Source organism: Quercus robur, chromosome 8, assembly GCF_932294415.1.
Source record: "Quercus robur chromosome 8, dhQueRobu3.1, whole genome shotgun sequence".
In the NCBI taxonomy this organism is placed as follows: Eukaryota; Viridiplantae; Streptophyta; class Magnoliopsida; order Fagales; family Fagaceae; genus Quercus; species Quercus robur.
In genome coordinates, this window is record NC_065541.1 from 14,167,789 (window position 1) to 14,194,951 (window position 27,163).

Genomic DNA, 27,163 nt, shown 5'->3' on the forward strand with positions numbered 1-27,163 from the left:
AAACAGTGCCAGTCATTCTCTTGTCAAGGCCCACTTATGCCCATTCTAAACCCAAACAACCCCCATTGACTTAAAAAACAAACATTGACATTGACATTGACAAAACATAAGCCACCTTCCTAATTCTAATTTGAGTAATTTCCATCATTTCATGCCTCTTTTTTGTTGTACCTATATCCCAATTTTCTTGTTCCAGTTAAATAAATAAATGAATGGCAGGTCAAATCTAATGATCCAACGCCTCCTTCGCTCCCCACCCTCTCTACCATCCAATCAAATTTAAGTACTAAAATTTTCCAACAACCACCACAAAGTAATAAAAATCTCTAATCTATGTAAAACACTAAAACCCAAACAAAAAAACCTACTTGACTTGATCTTTCCCAAATAAAAGGTACAACTTCTTAAAACTTAAAACTAGAAAGCAATCCAATTCAATATAATAAAAATAAAAAATGTAAAACTTATATTCAATTCCTTAGACCCATTCTCCAAAAAATAAAAAATAAAAAGTTCCTTAGACCCAATAAATGGGTTTTCTAATCTATATATATATATAAAACCGAAGCTTTTGAAGTTCCCACAATTTTCCACGTCAGCACAATATTAAAAAAAAAAAAAAAACTTTTTAAGACTAAAAAAAAAACCGGCATTATCAAAAAGGAAAAAAAAAAAACACCCAAAAATTTCAAACCGGCATTATCAAAAAGGAAAAAAAAAAACACCCAAAAATTTCAAACTAACATTATCAAAAAGGAAAAAAAAAAAAAAAAACACCCAAAAATTTCAAACCGGCATTATCAAAAAGGAAAAAAAAAAACACCCAAAAATAATATATTTGCCTTGAATCCTAACTAAAGCTATAAGACAGTTTAAATATTTTTTGACACAGCTTACGTAAATAAATATAGTATTTAATTTTTGTACAGAGAAATTGGGCATGATTTTTTTTTTTTTGAGAAGGAAATTGGGCATGATTTGATTGTAGTAGTATTGTGTTTATTGTTCACTACGTCCTGCTACTGCCTGTTTAATATATTCATTTTATTCTTGATTTTGGTATAAATATATTAATTGAAGAAGATGGTGATTGTACAAAATTTCAAAAACTTATCAATTGAAGAAGATGGTGATTGTACAAACCAATGTGTAACTTATACCAACATCTGTACTTAAGGAAAACAAAATGGCATATTCAGGGACTACTACAAACCAACAAAGGAAGAAGATACAAAAAACACTTTAAAGTTGTCTTTCAATCTCTAAGATTTTCTATGCACAATTTGGTTTTAATGAATTTGTGATTTTAATACTAAAGACGTATTGGAACAAAGGAAATTTTTTTGCTTTTATGCACAATTTGGTTTTAAATTGAAACAAAGAGGAATTAAACTCTTATATTTAGTTATTTGAGGATTTTTTTTTTTTTTTACTATAGCGTTAATTGTTTGTCTATATACATTTAATTTCTAAATATTGTAGTGTTCAATATTGTTTGAATTGTAACTTATCATGTATAAATAATTTATTTTGAATTTTAAGTAATTAATATTTGCATTGATATGTTGTTGAGATTCAATAGTTGTGTCTTTAAAATAAAGAGGAACTGAAAAACAATATCTAAACTTCAACGTTTTTTAAATATAATGAATGCATTGAATATTTAATAGAAGGCAGGAAATAAATGAAATTAAAAAATAAGAACGTGCTACTAGAGAATTGATGTTCAATTCCAACAGCTAATGTCAAATCATTTGGAAAAAATTGGTAGCTTTCCCGTGCATCGCACGGGTTAGCGACTAGTTAGATTTAAACATATGATTAGAGCGTGATCAGTAAAATCTTTAACGCTAAATCCTATATCTAAAAAATTATACGCGAGTAATTTTTTATAATAAAAGAAAAAAGACATGTGAAAAAGGAACGTTAAATTAAACGGCCTTGTTGGAAGTTGTCGTGAGAGGTGGGACTGGAAAACATCTCAAGGACAAGGACACGGACCTTTCCTTTGACAGAGTAAAATCCAGCATTAGAATGAGTATCTGTATGACCATGACTAAATCACCAACTACTCACCCACCACCATAACTCCATTTTTATAGAGGAAAACTAATTAAATTTTATGTAATAAAAAAAAAAGAAAGAACAATAACAAACACAGAATAACCAAACCAACAAATAATTATTTTTCTTTCTCCAAAAAAAAAAAAATTATTGTTTTTTTATTTTTTTTAATTTGTTATAAATATATAGATATAATTTTTGGGTTATGCTCCTGGATATTATTGGAGCCTGTACTTGACCAGCAGCTCGTGATCTGGGATCCCTTTGAAACATCCTCTGAGCCAATTCTTTTTTCTGGGTTTTTGTTCATTTTTCAAGGGGTTCCAGCTTCTGGGTGTTTTTTGTTTTTTTGGGTTTTGAAAGCAAAGGAATTTCTTTGACTTTTTGTGTTTTCTGGAAGCGTTTTTGGAAATGTGGAGGGACCCTGGAACTCCTGCTGATTCTTACTATCAGGTCCGCCCTGAATGCACCGATGTTCCAAAGACCCGCTTCAAAATCAAGGTATGTTTTTTGTTTTTGTTTTTTTATAACATATATAATATTCGGATTTTTAGATACCCTTTTGGATTTTTTAGATATATATGCATACACAGACACACACACACACACACACATATATATATACATGGCATGAATTAAGGAAGGTGGAAATAAGTAAATGATAGAGATTGGTTTGTTTTGTGTTGGAAATTTATGATTTTTCTTGAAATTTGAGATTCGTGAACAATTACAAGATTGTTAATACTTCTATGTTTGAAGGCAGGTATGATAATAATATAGTTAACGTTTTTCTGAGATGGTGACATTGGGCTCATCAAGGTCTCATTTAATATTTCAGATTGTGTGCAATTTCATACTTAATCGGATTGTTATTAATCTGGACATTCAAAGAGAAATTTCCTTGTGAGGATGTTGCCTTAAAATTACTATTGATCAAACTTGGCAGGGCTCTTGTTTTCGCAATGTTTCTTACTTCCAATTTAGAGAATGTGTTTCTCATTTTGTCATTGGAATAGACGAGAGGGTATTTGTAAGACTGAACAGTTGGAACCAAAAAAACGAACTAGTCATATGCATTTATAAGTCTATCATTCTTGGTACTTTGTGAGATGTGATGCATTGAATTGAAGATCTAACCAGTATCTCTCCTATCAAGAGTTGCTTCTTTACAAATCTGATCATGTTTCATGCTACTTAAAAAAAATGAATTATATGTAAAGTCATATTGATGCACTCACCCTAGGTAATATAGATGGATTGAATATTGAAATTCATGAAAGTTTCTCTCTGTTGCTTGCAATGTCTATTACTGAAGTTTCTATTTTCAATCCGCTTATGCAGGCTGGTAAAACATTAAGTGTAAGGAAATGGCAGGCTGCATTTACTCCAGAAGGGTATCTGGATATCAGCAAGACTCTAAGTCGAATCCATCGTGGGGTAAGTGCCTCTTAATAATTCAAAACCATCCAAAAAGTGTGTTTAAGTTTATTTTTATTTGGAGACTATGAAAGTCAGCTTGCACCAGAGCATCACTATCATTCTTAGTTGATATATAAGATTAATAGCCAAGAGCTTTGTAGCTCAACTGGCACTTCCTAATGTTCCCAACAAAGAAGTCCAGGGTTCAAAACCCCTCCCATTGTAACTATCAAATTATCAAAAAAAGATGTTTAAGATTAATATAGTATCTTGAGAAGCCCAGAAAATCTCTTCTCTTTAAATCAGGTTTGAATGTTGAACCGTGGAATTAACAAACTTACTCCCTTCGTATTAGATAATATAGCCACTTTTTTTCCGTTCTAAAATAAATCTCCTGGATAGGTAAACATGACTTGCAGATCCTTAAGGGATATCTGCTTTCATATAATATAAACCCTTGTGAGGGAAGATGCGATTTGATCCAAAGATCGTTGCATTGGATAATGTGAATGCCTCAAAACGTATTGTTGCTCCTACTAGCATAGTTGACCACCTTTCTGCACACTCCTTGCCCGTGTAAAGTTTACTAATCAGGTTGAGGAGTTCAGTGACCCTCGGAATTGGAGATACTATCAAGTCAAAGTAATTTACTTAATAAATGATTGTGCACATCATAATGATTATACTTCCTTTTCTGGCCTTCATGACCTCCCTAAACACTTGCAGTAATAGGCATTGCTTCATTAATTAGTCATAAATATAGTGTGCTGTAGTCTGCTGCGGTGTCACTACTAGTCTCTCATCTAAATGCAAATTTCTAAAATAGTTACTTGAACAAAGTGCATTTGTAAATTCATTAGGATAGGCAAATATTGTATTTGATATATGAGCAAAAGTTGTAGATGTCTCTAAATATACAAATGTTAAAAGATGTCTCTAAATATCTGATTTTATTATTATTCCCTTTGATTTTCTATGCACCTGGACTACTTGACTTGGTTCTTTTGTTCTGACAGCTCTAAATGAAGTTTGAAGTTGTTCTTCCAATTTAGTTTATACTCATTCTAAATTTTGTTTCTTTTTATCTTGAAGGAAAAAATCACCTAGATATTCTTCACCATGATAATGTTCCTTTCATGTGTTGTGGCTAAAACCTATGTCATTTATAAATTAATCACCCTTGAGGTAGATTTTATCAATATGGAGCTCAATTGCTTTGTAAAATCTATAAATTTTTCTTACGTGAACAAACACCCAATGTAATTCATTAAGGGTCTTGATAATGCTTTTGAATCATTTTTATGGAAGTTGTTATAACAATGGTTAGACAATTAAATTTGCCTTTTTCGAGTAGTCCAAGCTTTTGGGACAAATAATAATTTACTGTGGAAATAGAGCCATAAAAAAATACCTCCGCTTAAATGATTAAATCCCATATGTTGGGCCTCACTTATTAAGGGGGGATTCTTGGCCCACAACTAAGAGGAAATGTTAAAATAATTGTTTGATAAAATTCATCATTTTCAAATTGTTGTTTAGTGATTTAATAATTGTTTACCATTTGTCCCAAATAGTAATTTGGGCCAAATAGTATGTGTGCTTGAGCAATCACTTTACCAAATCTTCTCTATTTCTTCATTTTGTAGATATTTTCTTTTTCCTGGGTTCGTTTTTGTTTTTCCATTCATAAAGGGAACAAAGCTGTGAGGATTGATGCTTATCATAATTATTTTCCAAATTAGGGGATACATGATACAGCCATAAATTAGAGGAGAAGTATGGGAATTTCTACTAAGTTGTTATGATCTTCAGAGTACATTTGATGAACCTTAGCAGATATGGCAGCATTGAATGTAGTCCAATTTCCCTTTCCATGAAATCCAAAATTTAGTTTCTTAAGGTTTGTAATGGGTAGCACATTTTCTTTTTTTTTTCATTTAATTATAAAGGGTAGCACATAGTGGGGAATTAATGGGGAAGGGTTAGGGAGAGATTTATGGTGTTGTTGCTTAAAGGATCAAATGAGTGATTAAGTTCAATTTTCTTTTGGGCCATTTAATTGTCTTCTTTTATGTGCTAGATAATATGGCACTAAATATGAAAGCAAACATAACAAATACAGCAATTGATGTATGAGGTTTGTTTACCCCGACAGGTTTTTTCAATTGATCAAACACAACTTCTTTCAGCCCCATATGATTTTCAAACACAAACTTATAGTTGGTGGGTATTTCTAGGCCAAAAATATGACGGTTACACTTATTTCAAAATCCATGATTCACCTACTTAAAACTTGGAAGAACTGTTCAGTATCTTTACCAAACTTTTCAACTCTTGAGATTCAAACAAACTTCTCTCTCTGCATCCTTTCTGCAACTAACCAAGCCATAGAATTCTTAAATTGTTAAAAACAATCCAAATGGCTTGAGTGAAGCAATCCAGCACCGCTAATGAAGCATTGTCAGTGCAACCCATTTCTGTTGAACCTCGGTTGGATGATTGTAAAATGGCTATTCAAGTTATCGAAAAAATCCCAAAAGACCAATGGACCAAAACTACCTTCATCTGGAGCTTTCTGCAGTGTTGTCCCAAAGTCATTGGTAGATTCCTTCCCAATGACTATAATAAAATGAAAGGCATCTTTCCACTTATCCAAGGAATCTCTTTCTTGGCATTTGTATTTGAGATAGAACTATGCTCAGGTCAGTTCCTTCAGTAAATTTATTTGGTAATAAAATGAAATGTAATGAAAAGAAGAACAAAAACAAAGACACAGTAACCAAACAAGATATGATTATATTTTTGTTTACTTTGTTTAAACTTTCAGTTATGTTATTTACTTGGTCATTATTTGGGCTGTACTTGTCCCGCCGCTTGTGAACTGAGACCCCTTTGAAACATCTTTAGAGGCATCTGAGACAATTCTTTTTCTGGGATTTTGTTCATTTTTCAATGGATTCCAGCACCTGGGTGTTCTTTTGTTCTTTTTTTGGTTTTGAAAGCAAAGAAATTGCTTTGAGCTTCCGTGCTTTTGGAAATGTGGAGACCCTAGAACTCCTGCTGATTCTTTCTACCAGGTCTGCCCTGAGTGCACTTGTGTTCCAGAGACCCGCTTCAAAATCAAGGTAATTTTTTTTTTTTTTTTATAAATTTTCTTTTGAAACATAAATATTTGGATTTTCAGATATCCTTTTGAATTTTTGGATACCTATTATCTTATTTAGTCATAAATCTAGTGTGTCGTAGTCTGCTGCAGTGTCACTACCAGTCACTCATCAGATTACACATTTCTAAAATATTTACATGAACAAAGTGCATTTGTAAATTCATTAGGATAGGCAATAATATATTGTATTTGATATATGTGCAGAAGTTGAAAATAACAAAGAAATCTCTATATATACAAATGTTCAGAAAAAAATGTTGGAGAAGCTAATAAAGTGCAATATGGTATTATTAAGAATTTTCCTAGTCATTTAACTCAATTATCTCATCGATCTTGTCTAGGCTACATTTATCACCTAAGAATTCAGTCAATAAAATTTCTATGACATCTGCTCCATAACATATCTGACTGGCTTTCTATGTACCTGGTCTACTTGACTTTGTTCTTTTGTTATGATAGCTCCAAATGAAGTTTGAAACTGCCAATTTAGTTTAATACTTATTATAGAGTCATGTTGCTTTTTATTTAAAGGAACAAATCACCTATCGTTTTACCGTCAACAAAAGAAAAAGAAAAAAAAGAGCAATAAATCACCTATATATTCTTCGCTATGTCATTAAATATAATGCTCCTTTCCTGCGTTGCAGCTAAAACCTATGTCATTTACAAATTAAGCACCCTTGAGGTAGATGGTATAAATATGAGCTCAATCGCTTCGTAAAATCTTTTTCTTACATGAATGAATATCTAATTCCTTAAGGCTTTCAATAAAGTTTCTGAATCAATTTTGTGGAAGTCTTACATAAACGAACACCATAACTTTCTCTTATAAGCATTGCTATATTTAGTTATAAGAGCATGTTTATACTCAAAAAGATTTATTTGTTGATGTCTTGACCTTTTCTGGTTGGTCTATTATCAATGTCAGGTTTAGATGTGGTGTGGACTGATAGGACATTGGTGCTTTACGAGAAGCAGGAAAATTTGTCAAAACTTTGGGATATTCTTGCTGTTTATGCCTGGATAGATACAGAGATGTCAGCTATATTGTCAAGTTGGGTGATTCAAAGGGATGTCTAATCTAATGTGTCGTTAAGGGCTTGTTCACATTATTTGCGAGTTGGGATCCATTTTCCATTGGGTCTTGAATCTTGATAATATGTTTCTCCATTCTCATGACATTTCTATGACATGAAGTTAGCCGTGGTACGGTCCAAGAAGCTCCTTTGATCCCTCCTCCTCTATTACTAGGTAGAGAGAATTTTCCAAACAGCCAATTTTTCCGTTGGGTCCATTTTCCTTTAATTTCTTTTTCATTGTATCTAAATTCTAAATCTATGATTCCATTCCATTCATTCTAATTCAAGCTTTATATGTGGGTTCCAATAAAAAAAAATTATATATGATTTACAGTTAGTTTAATTGATAAAATTTTTTATCTCTTGAATAAAAGATTTATGATTCAAACTCTCACCTACACAAAAAACATTTAGTGTTTTAGCTTAATGATAGAGAGCAATTTTCATTGAGTGGATGCTATAAGTTTAAATTTTATTGTATTTATTATATAAATTTTTTTTAGAAAAAGCTTCTAAGTACGCTCATGCTACAAGCTATTGTGAATCATTATGTGCTTTGATTTTATGTAATTGTTTATATACATTTTCAACATTTTGATGGTCTTTTTTATTTTTTATTTTTTTTGAGAAACAACATTTTGATGGTCTTAACTCTTAAAATTGTGTGGTTATGATTATGAACCTTTATAGCTGCACCTAAAATCTTGACATTCTCCCTCAAATTGTCATACAATGAATTGATCTTTTTTTTGTGTTGTTGGGGGGGGGGGGGGGGGGTACAATGCATTGATTGCATCTACCTCATCTCATTGTGTAGTTAATGCAAGCAACTCTAAAGTGCATGTTGGCTTTCAAAGAATTACCAACTCATGTATCTATCCATTGATAGGGTAATCCACCATAATAAAACAAGGGGCAGTTTGGGTCCAATGCTTCCAGTGCATTGGACCCATTGGGATAATAACATGTGTTCAAAAATAGACACATGTCACAATCCCAACAGATCCAATGTCATTGGACACTGGATCTAATCCAAACCCATAAAACAATTACCAACTCATCACCAACCACCATTTGTTGCCAACACCACTTCTTATGGGATTGCACATCTTATTTAATTGGATTAGTTTAGAATTTCAGTTTCTTCAATTTGATTTCATCTATTTTTAGATTACTATCAGCTGGGAGTTTTATGGGACATTATCTTTTACTCCTAGACTAATTGTTTTATTTGACTAGATAGATTTTGATGAATGAAATTTTAGATTGAAAATATTCTAAAAGAGGCTATTAGCTTTGTAGCTCAACTTATTAATACTTTTTGATATTTTCAAAAGAGACATTAAATTTTTACTCCTCTAACTATTTAATTTTTTTTTTTAAAGTAAAAAAAATAAAATAAAATGAAATGTAATGAAAAGAAGAACAAGAACAAAGACAATGTTAACAGACAACCTATAACTATTATTATTTTAAAAAAACTTTTTTTTACACTTGAAGTTAGAGCATTCCCATCAATTAGCGCAAAAAATCCTCTCTATTTAAGAATAAGATTAGAACTTACTTTTTTCTACTTTATTTACTTACTTTCAAAATACCTCACAACAAATTATTTATTTTATACTATATTTTATTAAAATATCAAAATATATTGATTTTTTAATTGTTTTTTTCTCTTTACACACAATAACCACCATTCACTCTTTTCCTTTATCATTTGGACATATAAAGAAAGAATAAAAAACTAAATGCAAAATAAATAGTGTTAATATAAATTTTACACTATTGGGCTTAGTTTGCTAAAATGAATTTTATCGCAACTTCTTATGGCATGATATGGATGAGTGTTGAGCTTAGTTGCTAAAATGTGGTCATTTTTATATTATACAAGTAGTGATGTTATTGCTCTTATGTTATTTACTTTGTTATTATTTGGGGAAAAAGCTTATCTTCAAATCAGCTTAGAGAGAAAAAACTTTTCAAACTCCTCCTATAGTTGCAATGTTACATGTGAATTTTGAAAATCTAACTATTAGATTGCATGTCCTTATTATACCCTCAATGCTTCCAAAATTTAAAGAAGATCAACGAATCAATAGTTATATTATCAATCAAATATTTAAATTTCAAGTTTTTTGTGATATAAAATTATGCACAAAAAATTAATTTATTGTTCGAATAATAAATAACATCTAATTTGAACAAAATTCGACACACATGTTAAGAACATGCAATCTATCAATTATATTTTCAAAATTCACATCCAATAAAAAAAATATTGGAAGAGTTTGATGGGTTTGAAAATTTTGGAAAAAAAACCTTATCTATTATCTATTATTTGGACCGGTATTTGTCCCAATGCTTGTCAGACCCCTTTTAAACATCCTCTGAGGCATTTAAGACAATTCTTTTTACTGGATTCTGTTCATTTTTCAAGGAATTCTAGCTCCTGGGTATTTTTGTTTTGTTTTTTTTTTTTTTTTTTATTCCTTGGGGTTTTGAAAGCAAATAAACTGCTATCAGATTATGTGTGCCGTATTCTGCAGCGGTACCCTCACTACTCATCGAACTACACTGTTCTAATTTTTTTTTTTTTTTGCTAAACACACTTTTCTAAAATAGTTACATGAACAAAGTGCATTTTAAATTCATTAGGATAGGCAATAATATATTGTATTTGACATATGAGCAAAAGTTGAAAAGAAAAAGAAATCGCTATATATACAAATGTTCAATAAAAAATATCAGAGAAGCTGATAAAGTTCAATATGGTATTATTAAGAAATTTCCTAGCCATTCCACTAATTATCTCATCGATCTTGTCTAGGCCAGGCTACATTTATCATCTGACCATTCAGTCAATAAAATTTCCCAGTCATTCATATAATTAATCACCGGCCTTGAGGTAGATGGTATAAAATAAATATGAGCTCAATCGCTTTGTAAAATCTATAAGTTTTTCTTACATGAACGAATACGTAATTCCTTAAAGGTCTCAATAAAGTTTTTGAATCAATTTTATGGAAATCTTACATGAATGAACACAGTTTCTCCTAGCATTGCTATATTTAGTTATAAGAGCATGTTTATATTCAAAGATATATTTGTTGATTTCTTGTTGACCTTTTCTGGTTGCCTTATTATTAATGTCAGGTCGAGATGTGGTTCGGACTGATAGGACATTGGTGGCTTACGAGAAGCTGGAAATTAAACTTGTCAAAACTTTGGGATATTCTTGCTGTTTATGCATGGATAGATACGATGTCGACTATATTGTCAAGGTGCTTGATTGAAAGAGATGTCTAATGTGTCGTAAAGGGCTTGTTCAAATTATGAACCATTGCTTAAATATTAATCCATTATATTTGCTTGGTTATTATTTATTTATTAGTTTTGTTCAATAAGGGATTGTACCTTGTAGATAAATTGTCATGGATTAAGTAGTTATGATGTGGGTCCGGCTCCCCTTCAGTTTTGAAGTCTCCAGATCTCTCCCATTTTAAAATTGATGAAGGACACGTGGCAAAAATAAAATCCAAAGATTACAAAAATGCCACGCCAAATATAACATTTTTCTCACCTAAGAAGTCTGGCCACCCTCTTCTCTTTCTCCCCAAAAGCCTTTCCTCTCTTATTTGCCACTCTCTTCTTCTCTATCACCACCGCCACCTGAGCATCATAGGCACCGAAATCAAAGCTTACCGGAAAAGAAGGGTAAAACAAGACAATGGATTAGGAAATTAAAAAGAGCAAAAGGCAAAAAATTCAATAAATGGAAGAGAAATAAAAATAGAGACAACATTAGGGCACAAGGCAAAAAATACATTTATTAGTTTTTATTTATATTATTATTTGAAAAATACAAAAGGTATTACAAATTTTACTATATAAAGTTTACAAATTGATGTAGTAATAAATGTAATTAGTGAGTTTCAACCATCTTTTAAATGAATATTTAAACTGCCTTTTTGTGATTGGTGACATGTTAGTTTGTAAGCTCGATGTAATAAAAATTGTAGTATTTGTAACAATGCTTATTATTTTGAGTAGAATATGGATTATGGAAACTAAATCAATAAACTAAACCTGAGGGAGATTAAATTTAAAAAAGAAAAAACAAAAACAAAGACAAAGATTAAAAAAAAAAAAAAAAAAAGATAACTAAGGAGTGCTCTCAACGGGATTTGGATTTTGGAGTTAAAAAGAAAGGGTTAATCACATTTTTTTTTCCCCTTAAAATTTAAAACTCTTAGGATTTCTAAAGTTTGTGGAAATTTTGGTGAAATGAGGATTGCGTTTGTACAACATGTCACCCCCGGTCAAAAAGGCAAGGTGCCAAGTCAATTTGCGTATTGACAGGGAGAAGGAAAATTTAACCAAGAAGGGAATTGACTCCAAAGACTTCTGCTCCTGCTTCTATCAATCTCTCTCTCTCTCTCTCTCACACACACACACACAATTCCTTTGTCTGTTCACTTCCAATTTTCCAATTCGATTTGATCTATCTCTGTACAAATGCAGAACCTTTCAGTTATTTTTTTTATTAGTCTTTTTAAATTAATAATGCCATTGTTGGTAATTTTATTGGTAAATATGTTAGTATGTTTATTGATTTGATAAGTAATAGTTGAATTCTAGTTTATTAAATCGGTTTATAATTAACAATTAAGAATCTCTTTGTTAAAGAAGACTACTCAACTGATAAGGAAAGATTTCCTTCTTCTGTTAAAGGAAAGATCATCAACAACAACATATATTATCACTAAAGAATCTTAAACTAGATAATAATATAATTTTCCAGCAATTAGAAAACATGGTGACATTCTTCAAAGTTTCAAATGATAATTAGTGTTACGTAGTACGTACTAGACTGAATAGATTTGAGTAATGGTTTTGTCTAAGCATTATTTCATATACATTCTTGATTAATACTATATTTTTTATTATGTACCCATTAAAACGGAACACATTAATAATTATTTAAATAGAGTTGTAAGTTATGAAATGCTAGTGTGTAGCCCGTGCACATTCACGGGTACAATTAAAAATAATTACAATTATATAATTCAAATTATATTTTTTATTTTTAGAAGACAAAGGTAAAGACTTGGTAAATTGTTGTGTTGTCCAAAATGTAAGAATATGAAAGCTCATTATTTTGTCATTCCCACTTTAATTTTCTAGAAAGCTGAAGACTTGTGGTCATGTGGAAAGACTGCACCCCTGGAAACTTCATGGAAGAAGACCTTTTAATCTGTGCAAGAATGATAATTATTAAATTTGCATGAATTTCATTTTCATACTACCATGCCTAAAGAACTTGACGTTTAGAATACAGTCCGTATTAAAAGAATCTAATAACTACATATATAGTTGATGAATTTTTATTCATTTATTATTTATTTTGATGGTTAGTAATTGGAGTGCGTAGATTTGAACCATATATGTCTTTGTTATAAACGTTAAAGGGTATCGACTATTTGAGTTATAAGGCTCTTAGCAATGCTATTAAAGTGTATTGTGACTCTTTTTTCAAGCAATATCATTTCAATGTGTAGGGCCAGACGTTTGAAATTAGTCTTGGCTAATTTTTTCTCCTTTTAATTTTCAGTTTCCTTTTATAAAAAATAAAAATGTAGACATATATTGCGATGCGCAACATTTCCAGGAATTTCTCATAAGTTTTTTACTCGACTTTGTTTCCTTATTTTCATATATAATTACTCCCGTCAGGTACTTCTCATCTTTTACCTGCTAACATTCTCATTTCAACTCATCTTTTCTTTCCTTCTCATCTCCTCATTCAGATATTCACAACTTTTTGCTCATATATTGCAATGATTTTGCCTACCAACAAAGGAGACAAATATCATTTAACTAATCAAACCGTTGAAAGGACTCCCACTTATAAAAGTTAAAGACTTTAGATATGAGGGGAAAAAAATTGGTGCGAGCCTGCTAAACCAAGCTTTATAGACTGAAATCTAAAAGCAATTATACGTTTAAGCTCACTTTACTTTTTAAACAATTGCTCTAAAGTTTCCACACAATTTTTCCATCTCTTTTTAGTATTTGTATATCTAAGTAAGAAATTTTACTTTTTGAATTAAAAATAAAATATGGAAAATAAATATTATCTAAGAATGTTTATGTATAAAAAATTCTACTTTTTGTGTCAATAATATTATTACATGGCTTTAGGCCATGTAATAATGTTATTTTCATATGCGTGAAATAAATAGATTTGAGTGATGGTTTTGTCTAAGCATTATTTCATACGCACCCTTGATTAATAGTACTATACTTTCATTATGTACCCATTAAAACAGAATATATAAATAATTATTTAAAAATAGTTGCAAGTTATGAAACACATCGTTGCACAAGAATTATTGGGCAGGAAATGGGGTAAAATTACTCTACTTGTCTAGTTTTATATTATATAGACATATAGAGAGTGAACAGTGGTTGGATAATGACGAAGACGAAGACTTGGTAAATGGTTGTATTGTTCCAAAAAGTAAGAATATGAAAGCTCATTGTTTTGTTATTCCCACTTTTAATTTTCTGAAAAACTGAAGACCAAACCAAAGACTTGTGGAAAACTAAAACCATGGAAACTTCATGGAAGAAGACCTCTCAATCTGTGCATGCATGAATGATAATTATTAAATTTGCATGAATTTCATTTTAATACTACCATGCCTAAAGAACTCGACGTTTAAAATACAGTGTGTGTTAAAAGAATATAATAACTACATATATTGTTGATGAATTATTTTTATTTTTATTTTGATAAGTTAGCAATTGGAGTGGGGGGATTTGAATCAAATATACCTTTGTTATAAACACTAGAAGGTGCTAATTACTTGAATTATAAAGCTCTTAGGCCTTAGCAATATTATTTCAAGTTGTAATATTTTGGTATTGTAGGCCAGACGTTTGAAATTGGTTTTTGCTAATGTTCTTCTCTTTTATTTTTCAATTTCATATTTATTAAAAAAAAAATGTAGACAAGTTTCCTTTTATTAAAAAAAAAAATGTATGAAAAATTTATTGCAGTGTGCAACTTTTCCAGGAATCACTCATAAGTTTTTAGATGCTATCTTTGCCTTTTCTATATATATATATATATATATATATATGCTCTATTTGCGTGCGTTGACTCGACTAGTGGTGGTTCTAGGAATATTTTTTAGGGAGATCATTCAAATTCGTATTGAAGAGGTTGACAATGACCTTTTTTAAATGATATTTTCTTATTTCATCTTAATTATTGGGATGAGAAGATGAAATTTTTCGCAAATTATAATTCAAATGAAGATTTTTCAAATCAACACGAGTTCTTTTATATAATAAATCTTAATTAGATAGAAGATGAATATTGCAGTATATGTGATTTTTTTAATCAAAAATTTATCCATGATACAGCAAGAGAATAAAGGATAAAATATAAATTCATTGAGCATATTGTTCCTTAGTATATTGAAGATTAGTGTTGCTAAAATTAAATCTTGAAAATTGTCTATTGTCTATTACTATTATAATAAAGTTATTAACTTTTATTGTTAAGTGAACTTTAATTATTGTTGCTTAGAATATTTTAGGGTAAACAACATGAATGGTCTCTATCCTTTACACTATATCTCAATTTTATCTCTAACCTTTCAATTGTGTCAATTTAATCCCTAACCTCTTAGTGATGTATTAATTTAGTTTCTGCTGTTATCCTTTGGATGGAAAAATCTGACGTGTCAAGTGGAAAAATAAAAAATTGATTTACTAGCACATCTACTACCAATTGTGTTGCCATGTCATTTTTTTTTATTAAAAAAAAAAAAAAAAACAAAATTCTCACATAAGTTAAAGTTTGGGGAAAAAAACCAAATCCATAACTTTCTCTCTTTTGTCAGATTAATCTGCTATGGTGGCTGACTTCCATCTTCCTAATCTACTTCCTCAAACTAGCACTGTATCGGGTGCTTAAAATTGAACAATATAAGTACCTCAACCTTAATCATAAAGTATGCACGTATAACCTTAATCATAAAATATGCTCTTGGTTCTTATCCAGTTGGGTTCTTATATTAAACTTGCCAATTTGTTAGTAACAGTTTTTAGAAGTGTAGATTGGGTTGGCCACAGGCTGGTCCATGTTTTTATGTTTTTGAACATTGGGTTTGTTCAGGTTTTGAACCTTCAATTTGTTTAGGTTGCATTTGTGACGAGAGAGAAAGCTAGGAAGCATGAGAGCTATTCTAACGAGAGAGAAGGTTATTAGAGATTTTTTTTTCCCAAACTTAAAACCCACATGAGAACCTTTTTTTTTTTTTTAATAATACAACAAGGTTGCACAATTGGCAATTGATAGGGCATGTAAATCAATTTTTTATTTTTTCATTTGACATGTCAGATTTTTTCATCTAAGTGATAATGGCAGGAACCAAATTGACACGGCACTAAAATGTTAAAAACCAAATTGACATAAATGAAAAGTTAGAGATAAAATTGACATATGATATAAAGAATAGGTACTATTTATGTAGTTTACCCAATATTTTAATTTATTGTTTATTAGTTTTTATCTTTACTCTTTTCAATTATTTTATTTCACAATTCAACTCAACTTTGACTTTTCTTCTCAAAAAAAAAACACTCAACTTTGACAACTTATTAGTCCTTATAATTCATTAAGAAAAATGTTTTTTTTTTTTTTTTTTTTTTTTTTTTTTTTTTTTTTTTTTTTTTTTGCATTACTCTATCAAGATTTCAACACAATAATACAATCATTAAAATTAAAAAAAAAAAAAAAATTGTCTTCACTTCCTAGTTTCCACAGTCCTACGTCTCACTTCTACTACCTCACACTTAGTATTACCCTTTTATACTTTACTGCCTACTCTTTTTTTCCCCTAAGATTTAAGATCAACAAATTACTAATTTTTGTTGTTGGGCTTACTGTTTTTTTTTATCAGATTTTAGATCAAATTGGTTTATTGTTGGTTTTTTTCTTTTTTCTTTTTTGTTTGAAAAAACCAATATAATTGTTGGTGTTGAATTGATTTGTTATTGAGTTTCTTGTAGGGGGTTCAAAATTTCAGTTAAGAGTGGTCAAAAAAAAAACTAAAAAATAAAAAAAATAAAAAATAAAAAAAATCCCAAAGTCGAGGGGTTCTTTGAACCCCTGATTCCTGAACTCTATGTGGCGGCAGTGGCGCTGACACTGGACATGACTCTTTACTCCCCGTCAAGCACTCCTCATCTCTTACCAACTAACATTCTCATTTCAACTTATCTTTTATTTCCTTCTCATCTCCTCATTTAGATATTCACAACTCTTTGCTCGTATATTGCAATGGTTTTCCCTAATCAAATAGTTAAAAGGAATGAGACAATTATCATTTAGATAATCAAATAGTTAAAAGGATGTGGTTCGGACTGATAGGACACTGGTGCTTTACGAGAAGCAGGAAAACTAGTCAAAACTCAAGACTTTGGGATATTCTTGCTGTTTATGCCTGGATAGATACAGAGATGTCGGCTATGTTGTCAAGTGGGTGATTTAAAGGGATGTCTAATCTAATGTGTCCTTAAAAGGGCTTGTCCAAGTGATGAATCACATTGCTTTGTTGGAAATCTGCTTGATCCATTATATTTGCCGAGTCCACTACCATTTGCTTTGCCACCTAGTTATTAGTTTTGTTCTTATAAATTATTTTTTCTCATTTTTCCATTTTTGGGAGGTAGCAAATTATAAGAAATTTAACGGAAACCTTCTCAAACCAAAAGCTAAATCCAATGTGCCCTTGGAAGATTAGTGTGCATCACTGCTGAATTTGTACTTGATTTATATGCAAAGATAACATAGTAGTTAGGCCAAAAAGTTCTATTAACCAAAAAAAAATCTACAAAATGGAATGTGTTCAATGGGATTTGGATTTTGGATTTAAAAAGAAAGGGTTAATCTTTTTTTTTTCCTTAGAAAAATTTAAAACTCTTGAGATTTCTAGAGTATGTGAAAATTTTTGTGGAATGAGGATTGCGTGTCAGTCAATATGTCTACCCCAGTCAAAAAGGTAAGGTACCAAGTCAATTTGCATGTTGCTAGGGGGAAGGAAAATTTAACCCAATGAAAAAAAGAATAGACTGCAAAGACTCCAGCTGGTACTCCTATCAGAATGAAGGATGATTGAATAAAGACGAAGACGAAGACTTGGTAAATTATTGCGTTTGTCCAAAAAGTAAGAATATGAAGCTCTCTTTGTTTTGCAATTCCTAATTTAATTATTTGGAAAACTAAAGACCAAAGACTTGTGGAAAATTGAAGACTGAAGACTGAAGACTGAAGACTTGTGGAAAATTGAAACCATGGAAATTTCTTGGAAGAAGACCTCTCAATTTATGCATGAATGATAATTATTAAATTTGCATGAATTTCGTTTTCATACTACTATGCCTAAAGAACTCGACATTTAAAATACAGTGCCTGTTAAAAGAATCTAATAACTACATGTATTGTTGATGAATTTTTTGTTATTTTTATAAGGTAGTAATTGGAGTGGGGAGATTTGAATCATATATGTCTTTGTTATAAACACTAGAAAGTGCTAACTATTTGAGTTATAAAGCTCTTAGCAATACAATTAAAGTTGTGGCTCTTTTTTCAAGCTGTAATATTTTGGTGTCGTAGGCAAGACGTTTTAAATTGGTTTTTGCTAAATTTTTTCTCTATTTTTATATTTCCTTTTAATTAAAAAAAAAAATGTAGACAAGTTTCCTTTTATTAAAAAAAATGTATGAAAAATTTATTGCAATATGCAACGTTTCCAAGAATCACTCATAAGTTTTTAGATGCTCTCTTTGCTTTTTCTATAAAAAAAATATAGACGCTCTATTTGCATGCGTTGACTCGACTCTGTTTCCTTTTACATATATAACTAGTCGTAGACTAATGCCATGCGTGAGAATATATAATTATTTTGTAATTATGGTATAATGCATAATTTGTTCTCTAAAATTTGTTGAAGATAATTGTGGTATAACATTTTCTAAAATTATTTTTCATCTTTCTCTCTCTACCAATATATCATTCTATTATTTTTGGTGTAGTATTTTTGATAGATATAATTACTTTATGATCTAGTCCATATTCTTTAAAATTATGTTTTTGTGTACTATGCATAGAATGTGAGAGGGAGAGATGGATAACCTTTTTATGTGAGAATTGGGAAAGCTATGCATAGAATGTGAGAGAATTGCAAATTTTTAGTAAAATAATGAGAATAAGAAAAACAAAAATAAAGGAAGATAAAAGGATAGAGGAAGAGTAATATTAAAGTAGATAGTAAGTGAGGAGATAAAAAGATAAAAGGGAGGAGAAATATTAGAAAAAATGTAACAATAATTCGGGGATTAATAAGAAGTAAAAGAGTTAAAAATAAGATATGTGGATCAACCGGCGCGCAATACACTTCAACTTTAAGATATATATTGATATAGATAAATTGATTGATTTATTGATTGATTATGTATTATAGATTTATCATTAACAGAGTGCAGACTGCTGTGCTAGAAGAAGAGAAAAAGAGGTTGAAGATAAGGCTAATACAAGGCCAAGGGAGACCATGATTTGAGTCATGAGATACATGGAAAAGCCGAACATCAATGAAGTTTTGAGGAAAGAAACTCAAGTGAGACAGTGAAACTGATTGTAATAGGGACCGAAAGAGAGATAGGAGTATAAAAATAAATAAATAAAATCTAATGTTATTTCAATTATAGCATGAAATATAGTTCAGATGGTTGGATAAAGATTTTCCCTTGCATGATTAATCTTGATTAGTTACTTTAATAAAACAAAAGCAACCCATTCACTTTGTGACCTCTACAAAGCCACTTTATCCACCTTCACCAAACAACTTTACCCTGCGTCTTCCGTAGTGCAATGACCTGAAAAGCAAGTCCACATGAATTCTTCCTCATCTATTTTCCACTTATTATTATGCTACATTAATACCTTCACTCGCTTTTACTTTTTGTACTTTCTTCCAAAAGATTAGCATTTAGCAACAGGGGTTGCTTTGTGTTATTTTTTCGCCCTTTGCGTTTTTATTTTTTCTTGTGTGTTATTATGACTGAAAATTACTAACAGCCAATCAGTCTGTGTATCCAAACTTCTCCTCTGATTTCTAAACAGTTGTTGCCTAATTTATAGAATTGGCTTTCTTTTGGAGAGAGAGGGAGAGAGAACTGGTAAGTGGTAAGATCTTTGATGCCAAAGAATATATAAATATAATGCAATGAGATGTAACATATAAAATATAACTATTACTTTAAATATTTTCTTTTTTTTAACAGATTTCTACAAGTACTTTTTTAATTTTTTTTTTAATCTTTACAAATATATCATTCTATTATTTTTTATGTGTTTAATTAATATTTTTTAAGGTGAACCATAATATTTTAACTTTTGTTGTAGTGTCATATTTGCCTAATATACCACTAAACTTAATAAGTTTTAAATTTATTATTCAAAATTTTATATCTTAAAGAATAAGGAGATTATCATAATAATCAAAACTTATCACAAAATTACAATGTTATTTTAAGCAAAATTAAAATGAAACCAAAGGAATAAAAGAATGACATTTTAATAATTTATTACTCAAATAATTGGTATGCATATTTAAATTCTTAGCCATGTAGATTGTATTTTGATATAAACTTAAATACTTACTTTAAAAAAAAAAAAAAAAAAAACTAAGTATTGACCAAAACCAAATCCAAAACGATTACATGGAGAGGGAAGACTTTGTAATGAGAAATTAAAAAAACACACACACACAATTCCAAAACACATATTTATAAAATAAAAAGATTAATAAAAAAAACCATTAACCTTAATTAAAGTTATAAGAAAGAACAAAAATCCACCAAAAGAAATGAGGAGAGAGAGAGAGTACTTACAGTTTTTGTGTGGGAAAATATGGATTTTTTTTTTTTTAGAATACTAAGTATTTTAATACACACACGAGGAGAATGAAGAAGGTCTTAAAGAAACTGACAGTTGTGTATATCCAAAAGAATGAGAAGAAGATTCAAATATATATATGTATGTATGTATGTATGTAAAGAGAAAATAATGAAGGAAGTGTAATGGTAAAGTAGAGAGTAGTGGAGAGATAAAGTGGCAAAAAGGAAGAAGAAAGGTTGAAGGAAATGTAACAGTTTGTATTGACTAATAGGGAGAAAATAGTTTTTTTTTTTTTTTTTTTTAATCTTTTTGAATAGGGAGTAGAAAATTTCAAAAAGAGAAAAGAAGAGGTAGAAAAATAAGTGAATGATGCGGCTCAACAGAAGTGTAGCAACAATAAATGTTACGCTTCAACTAACATTCCCATTTAAACTCATCTTTTCTTTCCTTCTCGCCTCTTCATTCAAATATTCACAACCTTTTGCTCATATATTGCAATAGTTTTTTCCTACCAACAAAGTAGACAAATATCATTTAACTAACCAAATAGTTAAAAGGACTCCCATTTACAAAAGGTAAAGACTTTAGAGATGAGAAAAAAAAAAGGTGCTAGTTTATGAAACCAAGCTTTATAGACTGAAGTCTAAACACAATTACATGGTTAAGCTCACTTTAATTTTTAAACAATTGCTATAAAGTGTGAACACAAGTTTTCCTTCTCTTTTTAGTATTTGTGTTTGAATAAAAAATAAAATATGAAAAATAAATATTATTTAATTGATATTGTGGGGACTGAAATTGTTTTGGACCCAAACTTGATGGAAAGACCTTGCATATCAAGGCCTCATCTTTGGAGTAGATAGTCATCCTTTGGCTAAAATGGCTAACGTGTTCCATTGGGTCTGTCCGACTATCATATAGGGTGAAAGTAGGCTGATGGAATCGCCGAGGAAGAATCACATCCTCTATATTCCTCGTGAATGGTGATTTGGAAACTTGACTCAACGCTTCGTTCATGGCGTTGTTCCCCAAGCTCCTGCGAGGCAAGCTTTTGTACCTACGTCGATAGCTGTGTTCTTCTTCATAGGAAAAAGTCTCACTAGGCGGAGTTCTTGATCTCCGTCTATAACTAGCTCCATCTGTCTCTTCGGATGATGGTTCGGAGTTGGGCGGGGAATGCCTTCGCCGGGCGTGACGCAACTCTCTTTTCAACTTGTCAATTTCACGTTACATGTCTCTGTCATTCTTTATATGGGAAACATGACTCTTCCCACGAGAGTGACTTTTGCTGGTATGAGTTGTGTGCACACTCCCCTCACGGCCCTCTCTCTATTCGAGATTCCGGTGTGGATTGCCATGCTGGGAACCTCTTGACTCTGCTTGGTGTAGGTTAGTCTCTACTTGGTGTGGTCCTGCTGCGAAGCCATGTGGACCTGCTTCCTCCATTATGAACTTTATAACCAGATTTCCTTTAATAATACTTCCTGATTACTTGGCTCCCAACTAGTGGTACACTACTCCTTCGCTTCAAAACTTATAAGGTAGAAAGTGGGGGGATTTCTCTCTTCGATGTGGGACGCCTAGGACGTTGCAAAGCATGCCGAGGTCAGCCAAGGACGTTGTCAAGCATGCCTAGGACATTGCAAGCATGCCTTAGGTACCCACAGATATATATATATATATATATATGTATGTATGTATGTATAAAAAGGTCTACTTATTGTGTTGGTAGCATTATTATATCTTACTAGTCGCTAACCCATGCATATGCACGAGAATCTACCTATTTGTGAGGTAGACTAAAATAATTTTATAAAATCTTAAATTGATTAAGAAACTAAACCATTGCATGATTTTCTCTTGTATGACTTCAATTTGTGTTACAATTTGATGAGGAAGCCATTGATTAAATGTGCAATGGCTTACAAAAAATTTGTCAGATAGTTTCAAATACTACAAAATAATAACTCAAATTTAGATATTAAAACTTCTGAAAGACCAAAAAATATTAAAAAATAAGATGATTCATTGCTGAAATTATTGAAACATATATATATATATATATATGTGGGTACTTGCCTCGCCATTAAGCAGTGTTTGTCCGCTTTGGGGAGCCAAGCTCTCACGGATTTGTCACGAAGGGGTGGGAGTCCAGGATCTTCACCATTTTGGCTTTACACCTTTGTCCCACATCGCCTAAGTAACCCTCCCACTCATGCTTTATATGCCCTTGGAGTTTGAATGAGTGTACCACTACTACACATTAAAAGGGCCCTTTTAATGTGGTTACTTGTCCCACCATGAAGCAGTGTTTGTCCTCTTTGGGGAGCCAAGCTCTCACGGATTTGTCACGAAGGGGTGAGAGTCCAGGATCTTCACCATTTTGGCTTTACACCTTTGTCCCACATCGCCTAAGTAACCCTCCCACTCATGCTTTATATGCCCTTGGAACTTGTATGAGTGTACCACTACTACACATGTAGGGACATGGTTTGGAGCCCAAACCCCTATCTTGTGAAGTCTTGGTCCAAAAAAACCCAACACAATGAAATTTGTAGAGTATGGGTCAAAGAACTAGGTTTAGATAAGTTAAACAGAGGCTTGCATGGGATAAAGGAACATACATATAAGAACAAAAGCCATTACGTTGAAATATCTTACGATCCAAGGAGACTAAAAAATTAATTGGTGAATACAGACTAATACATTATGGTTCCTTTGCATGTCACAGTATTCTACCCTCTTCCCCTTTTTTCTTTTTTTTCTCTCCCCTTCTTATGGGGGCTCCTATACATTATATAGGCTCTTCCTTATCATCTGGGTTTTACACTTGTTGATTATCCAAGCCTCCATTTAAGCACCTATCCCATCAGACATCTCTTTCAGTCCTTTGTGAGTTGTGGTAACCAAGGTAACACTGTTCAGGGGTCTTCTCCATACTAACGTGGCTAGAAAAGTAGTTGTAGTGCATTTAATGTGGTGGTGACAGCTTTTGCTTAGATATTTTGGGTTTTCTTCCTTTTCACATATTTAGGGGATGTGCTTCAGTGGCTTGGACGTACCTCCGCTCCGGGTTTTTAGTATCCGAGGAGGGATTCCTCCTCGGACCTTTTTTCTTTGTTTCTCGTGATAAGGCTAAACATGGATTGCCTAAGCCATGTTACCTCCTCAGACAGGCTGGCGTCCTCGAATGGGCCCAAGGCTCAACTCGTTACTTTGGGCCATAGCCCCCACAATATATATTTATATATATATTACTAAATAATAGAGAAATATAAAAGAAAGATGAGTTACATTCAAAAGAATAATCTATGACTATAATTATTGAAAGGAAACAAAAGATTTAGAGTCTACAAATTATAGATAATATATGTGTGTGTGTGTGTGACTACACAATAGAGAAATATAAGAGAAAGATGTGTTACCATCAAAAGAATAATTTAAATATTAAAACTTTTAAAAGGCCAAAAAATATTAAAGGATCATAAGATTTACTTTCTATAAAATTTTGAAACAAAACAAAATGTATATGATTACACAATAGAGAAATATAAAAGAAAATTAATTACCTTTAAAAGAATAATACATGGTATAGTCATTGAAATTTGCTAAACATGTTTAAATATTGTAAAACCTAATACAAATTCAGATGTTAAAACTTCTAAAATGTCAAATATATATATATATATATATATAATATTAAAGAATAAGTTATGGAAACAATTCAAAAAATATGACTATTCAAAAAAGAAATATAAGAAAAAGTAAAAAGAACACGAACCCATAAAGTAATAAGTTTTAAATTTTAACGGGAAACTTTAAACGATGAAAAAAAATCATATACAGTCACAGGTGTAGTGTTTAGTGGTTCATGTATCACTTTTTAAAAAATACATAAAAAATCATAAAATATTTTTTTTTTTTTTTTTTTAACAAAGTTGAAGAGAAGAAAATAACAGAAGAATAGCTCATACCTCTAATGATTGTATATATAAAAAATAAATAAAAAATTTAGAATTTGCACTGCTTTTATAGTGTTCATAATTAATTTCGCAAATTTAGAGATAAATTATCATTGTTTAAGTTTGAGTTTGAGTTTAAGTTGAACTTATTAGAAAGATAGAATTTTACTCATTATTAACTTGATATTATTAATTAAAAAAGTTAAATAATTTTTTTTAAAAAAATGATAATAATGTGATAAGTTCTGGAGAAGTCAATAAAAAGTCAAATATTTTGGTTATATATATATATATATATATATATTAACAAATATTTAATAAAAGTGAGCTCCCACGCTAAAATTTTGAATTGTAACTGGGGTAAAATTTTGGAGAAAATTTTTATTATATTGTTTAATGTTAAGTCATTAACAAATAACTAATGAAGATGGAAGTTGACGTGACATTGACATTTATAGAGATGTGTAGAGTACTGGTAAAACTAACACCAATATTGATTTTTTGTGATGGCATAAATATTTTTAAATTTCAGTAGTGTTTGTTTTTGAATGAATTAGTAACTTATGAGAGGAGTGATTGTAAAAGGAGTCTCATATCTATTTAATGGGAAGAAATATATCAGATTTAAAAATTATAAATATAAAATGCTGACGTGAAAAATTGGAAGAGTTTCAAAAGATTCTGTTTATATATATAATATATATATATATATATATATATATATATATATTATGTGGCTTTAGACCTCAATCCTAGAGGGAGTCTTATTTTTTTAGTATTATCGATAAAAATCTATCAATAATCAATAATATTCTTATTATATTTTTAAAATTTATAGAATTTATAATACTTTTAGACATTCTTTAAAAGATTATTTGAGCAATGTATCATTTAACTAATCAAATAATTAAAAATGAGACACTTTGATATCAAAAAATGAAAAAGGATGCACAATTCAAAAGAATATCTACAACTGAGTAGAATTTGCAGAGCAGCGGTAGGCATCATCTCTATAAAAAACCTGATTGATCAATCCGGTTTTTCATAGAGATGACTTGCCTATTTTGCGAATGTAATATAATATATATATATTTTTATAACAATATTATATTTTTTTTTAAAATACAATAAAGTTATATCTTTCTTAAATAAATAAACAAATAAAAAAGAAATAGGGTGACAATAAAGCCATGTAGTTTCGTAACTCAATAAAACCGAAAGAAAAGTAGAAGACTTGGGTTGACTTGGTAGCACTATATAAATGTACGCCGCACTCACCTATATTCACTCTTTTGCTTCCTTGAAGGCTGAAGGGTATCATCTCATCTCATCAAAATGGGTTTTTGTTGTTTAACTTTCAAGTATCAACTCTTCTTCTTCTTCTGTCTACTCTCCTTGCTCTTTCCATCCTCTTTTTCTTCTTCCTTCTCTTCAAACCCACAATGCTCTGCTCTACTCCAATTTAGCAACTCTCTTTCTCTTCGCAGATCCGCTTCTCCTCCTTTTGATACGACCGATTTATCTTCTTTTTTTTATGATTCTGATTATAGATCAAATATGAAAATGTGTGATAATTCGTATCCAAAGACAGCCTCTTGGAAGGAGGATAAGGACTGCTGTAGTTGGGATGGTGTCGAGTGTGACAATGCGACACGCCATGTTATTGGTCTTGACCTTAGTTGCAGTTGGCTTTCTGGCTCCATTCATTCCAACAGTTCCCTCTTCCTTCTTCGCCATCTCAGGTCCTTGAATCTTGCTGGTAATTTCTTCTATCACTCCCTATTTTCATCTGAGTTTGGCAGCTTTAAGACCTTGACTCATCTTAACCTCTCTCTTTCCTCTTTTTCTGGCAAAATCCCATATGAAATCTCCCAGTTGTCTTCGCTTGTTTCACTCGATCTTTCTTACAATTATCCATTAATCATCGAAACACCGGTCTGGAAAAGAGTCGTTGATAACCTAACTCTGTTAAGGGAACTTCTTCTGGATGACACAAATATGTCCTCAATTAGACCTAATTCTTTAATGAATCTGTCCTCCTCTTTGACAACTCTTAGTCTCCATAGCTGTGACTTGCGGGGAAAACTCGAAAATAACATCCTCTGCCTTCCGAGTATACAAACCCTTGATCTAGGGTATAATTTCAATCTTGAGGGTTCTCTTCCAAACACTAATTGCAACAGCAGTAGTTCCCTGAAGTCCTTAGATCTTTCTAGGATAATGTTTTCGGGAGAATTACCTGATTCTATCGGCAGTCTAAAGTCCTTGAAGCATTTGAATCTCTATCATTGCAATTTTACTGGTTCAATTCCAACCTCGCTAGGAAGTCTCACTCAAATTACTCATCTGATTCTATATTTCAACAATTTTACTGGGCCAGTTCCAACATTACTTTGGAATCTCACTCAAATGACTTATTTGGATCTGGGATCGAATAGTTTCACCGGTGAGATTCTATTACCACTTTTAAATTTTAGGTGTTCTTGGCATACGCATAAAC

At 31.1% G+C, this 27,163-nt stretch overlaps 2 protein-coding genes across 42 annotated transcripts in view; both read left to right on the forward strand.

Moving 5' to 3' along the window:
- The window catches only part of LOC126694700 (receptor-like protein 7), a 97,628-nt gene that overhangs the window by 52,721 nt on the left and 17,744 nt on the right, over positions 1-27,163 (forward strand). For 31 of the 39 annotated variants that reach the window (XM_050391103.1, XM_050391115.1, XM_050391119.1 and 28 more), the window contains exon 1: positions 25,938-27,109. The exons of 4 other annotated variants lie outside the window; for them this stretch is intronic. In XM_050391103.1, coding sequence (XP_050247060.1) covers positions 25,999-27,109 — 1,111 coding nt within the window. In that variant the 5' untranslated portion in view covers positions 25,938-25,998. Of the gene's footprint in view, positions 1-25,937; positions 27,110-27,163 lie in introns of those variants that run through there. 4 more of the 39 variants (XM_050391132.1, XM_050391133.1, XM_050391134.1 and 1 more) reach the window with 2 other exon arrangements.
- LOC126694706 (uncharacterized) lies at positions 1,957-11,107 on the forward strand. Of its 3 annotated transcripts, none has more exons than XM_050391155.1 (4): positions 1,957-2,565; positions 3,406-3,501; positions 6,391-6,608; positions 10,882-11,107. In XM_050391155.1, exons 1-4 carry the CDS (start codon positions 2,476-2,478, stop codon positions 10,901-10,903), a joined length of 426 nt encoding a protein of 141 aa, XP_050247112.1. In that variant the 5' UTR covers positions 1,957-2,475; the 3' UTR covers positions 10,904-11,107. The 3 variants fall into 3 exon arrangements, 2 of the variants coding, with proteins under 2 accessions (XP_050247112.1, XP_050247111.1); XR_007645848.1 differs by lacking the exon at positions 10,882-11,107 and adding an exon at positions 7,578-8,021 and having other exon boundaries at positions 1,961-2,565; positions 6,447-6,608; XM_050391154.1 differs by lacking the exon at positions 10,882-11,107 and adding an exon at positions 7,578-8,021 and having other exon boundaries at positions 1,961-2,565.

What these genes read in the sequence shown, in the direction of transcription:
- LOC126694706 (XM_050391155.1), top strand. Translation starts at nt 2,476, where the DNA reads ATGTGGAGGGACCCTGGAACTCCTGCTGATTCTTACTATCAGGTCCGC. An exon ending in AGACCCGCTTCAAAATCAAG is followed by an intron (nt 2,566 to 3,405) that starts GTATGTTTTTTG and finishes CCGCTTATGCAG; the next exon opens with GCTGGTAAAACATTAAGTGT. An exon ending in AGACCCGCTTCAAAATCAAG is followed by an intron (nt 6,609 to 10,881) that starts GTAATTTTTTTT and finishes TATTAATGTCAG; the next exon opens with GTCGAGATGTGGTTCGGACT.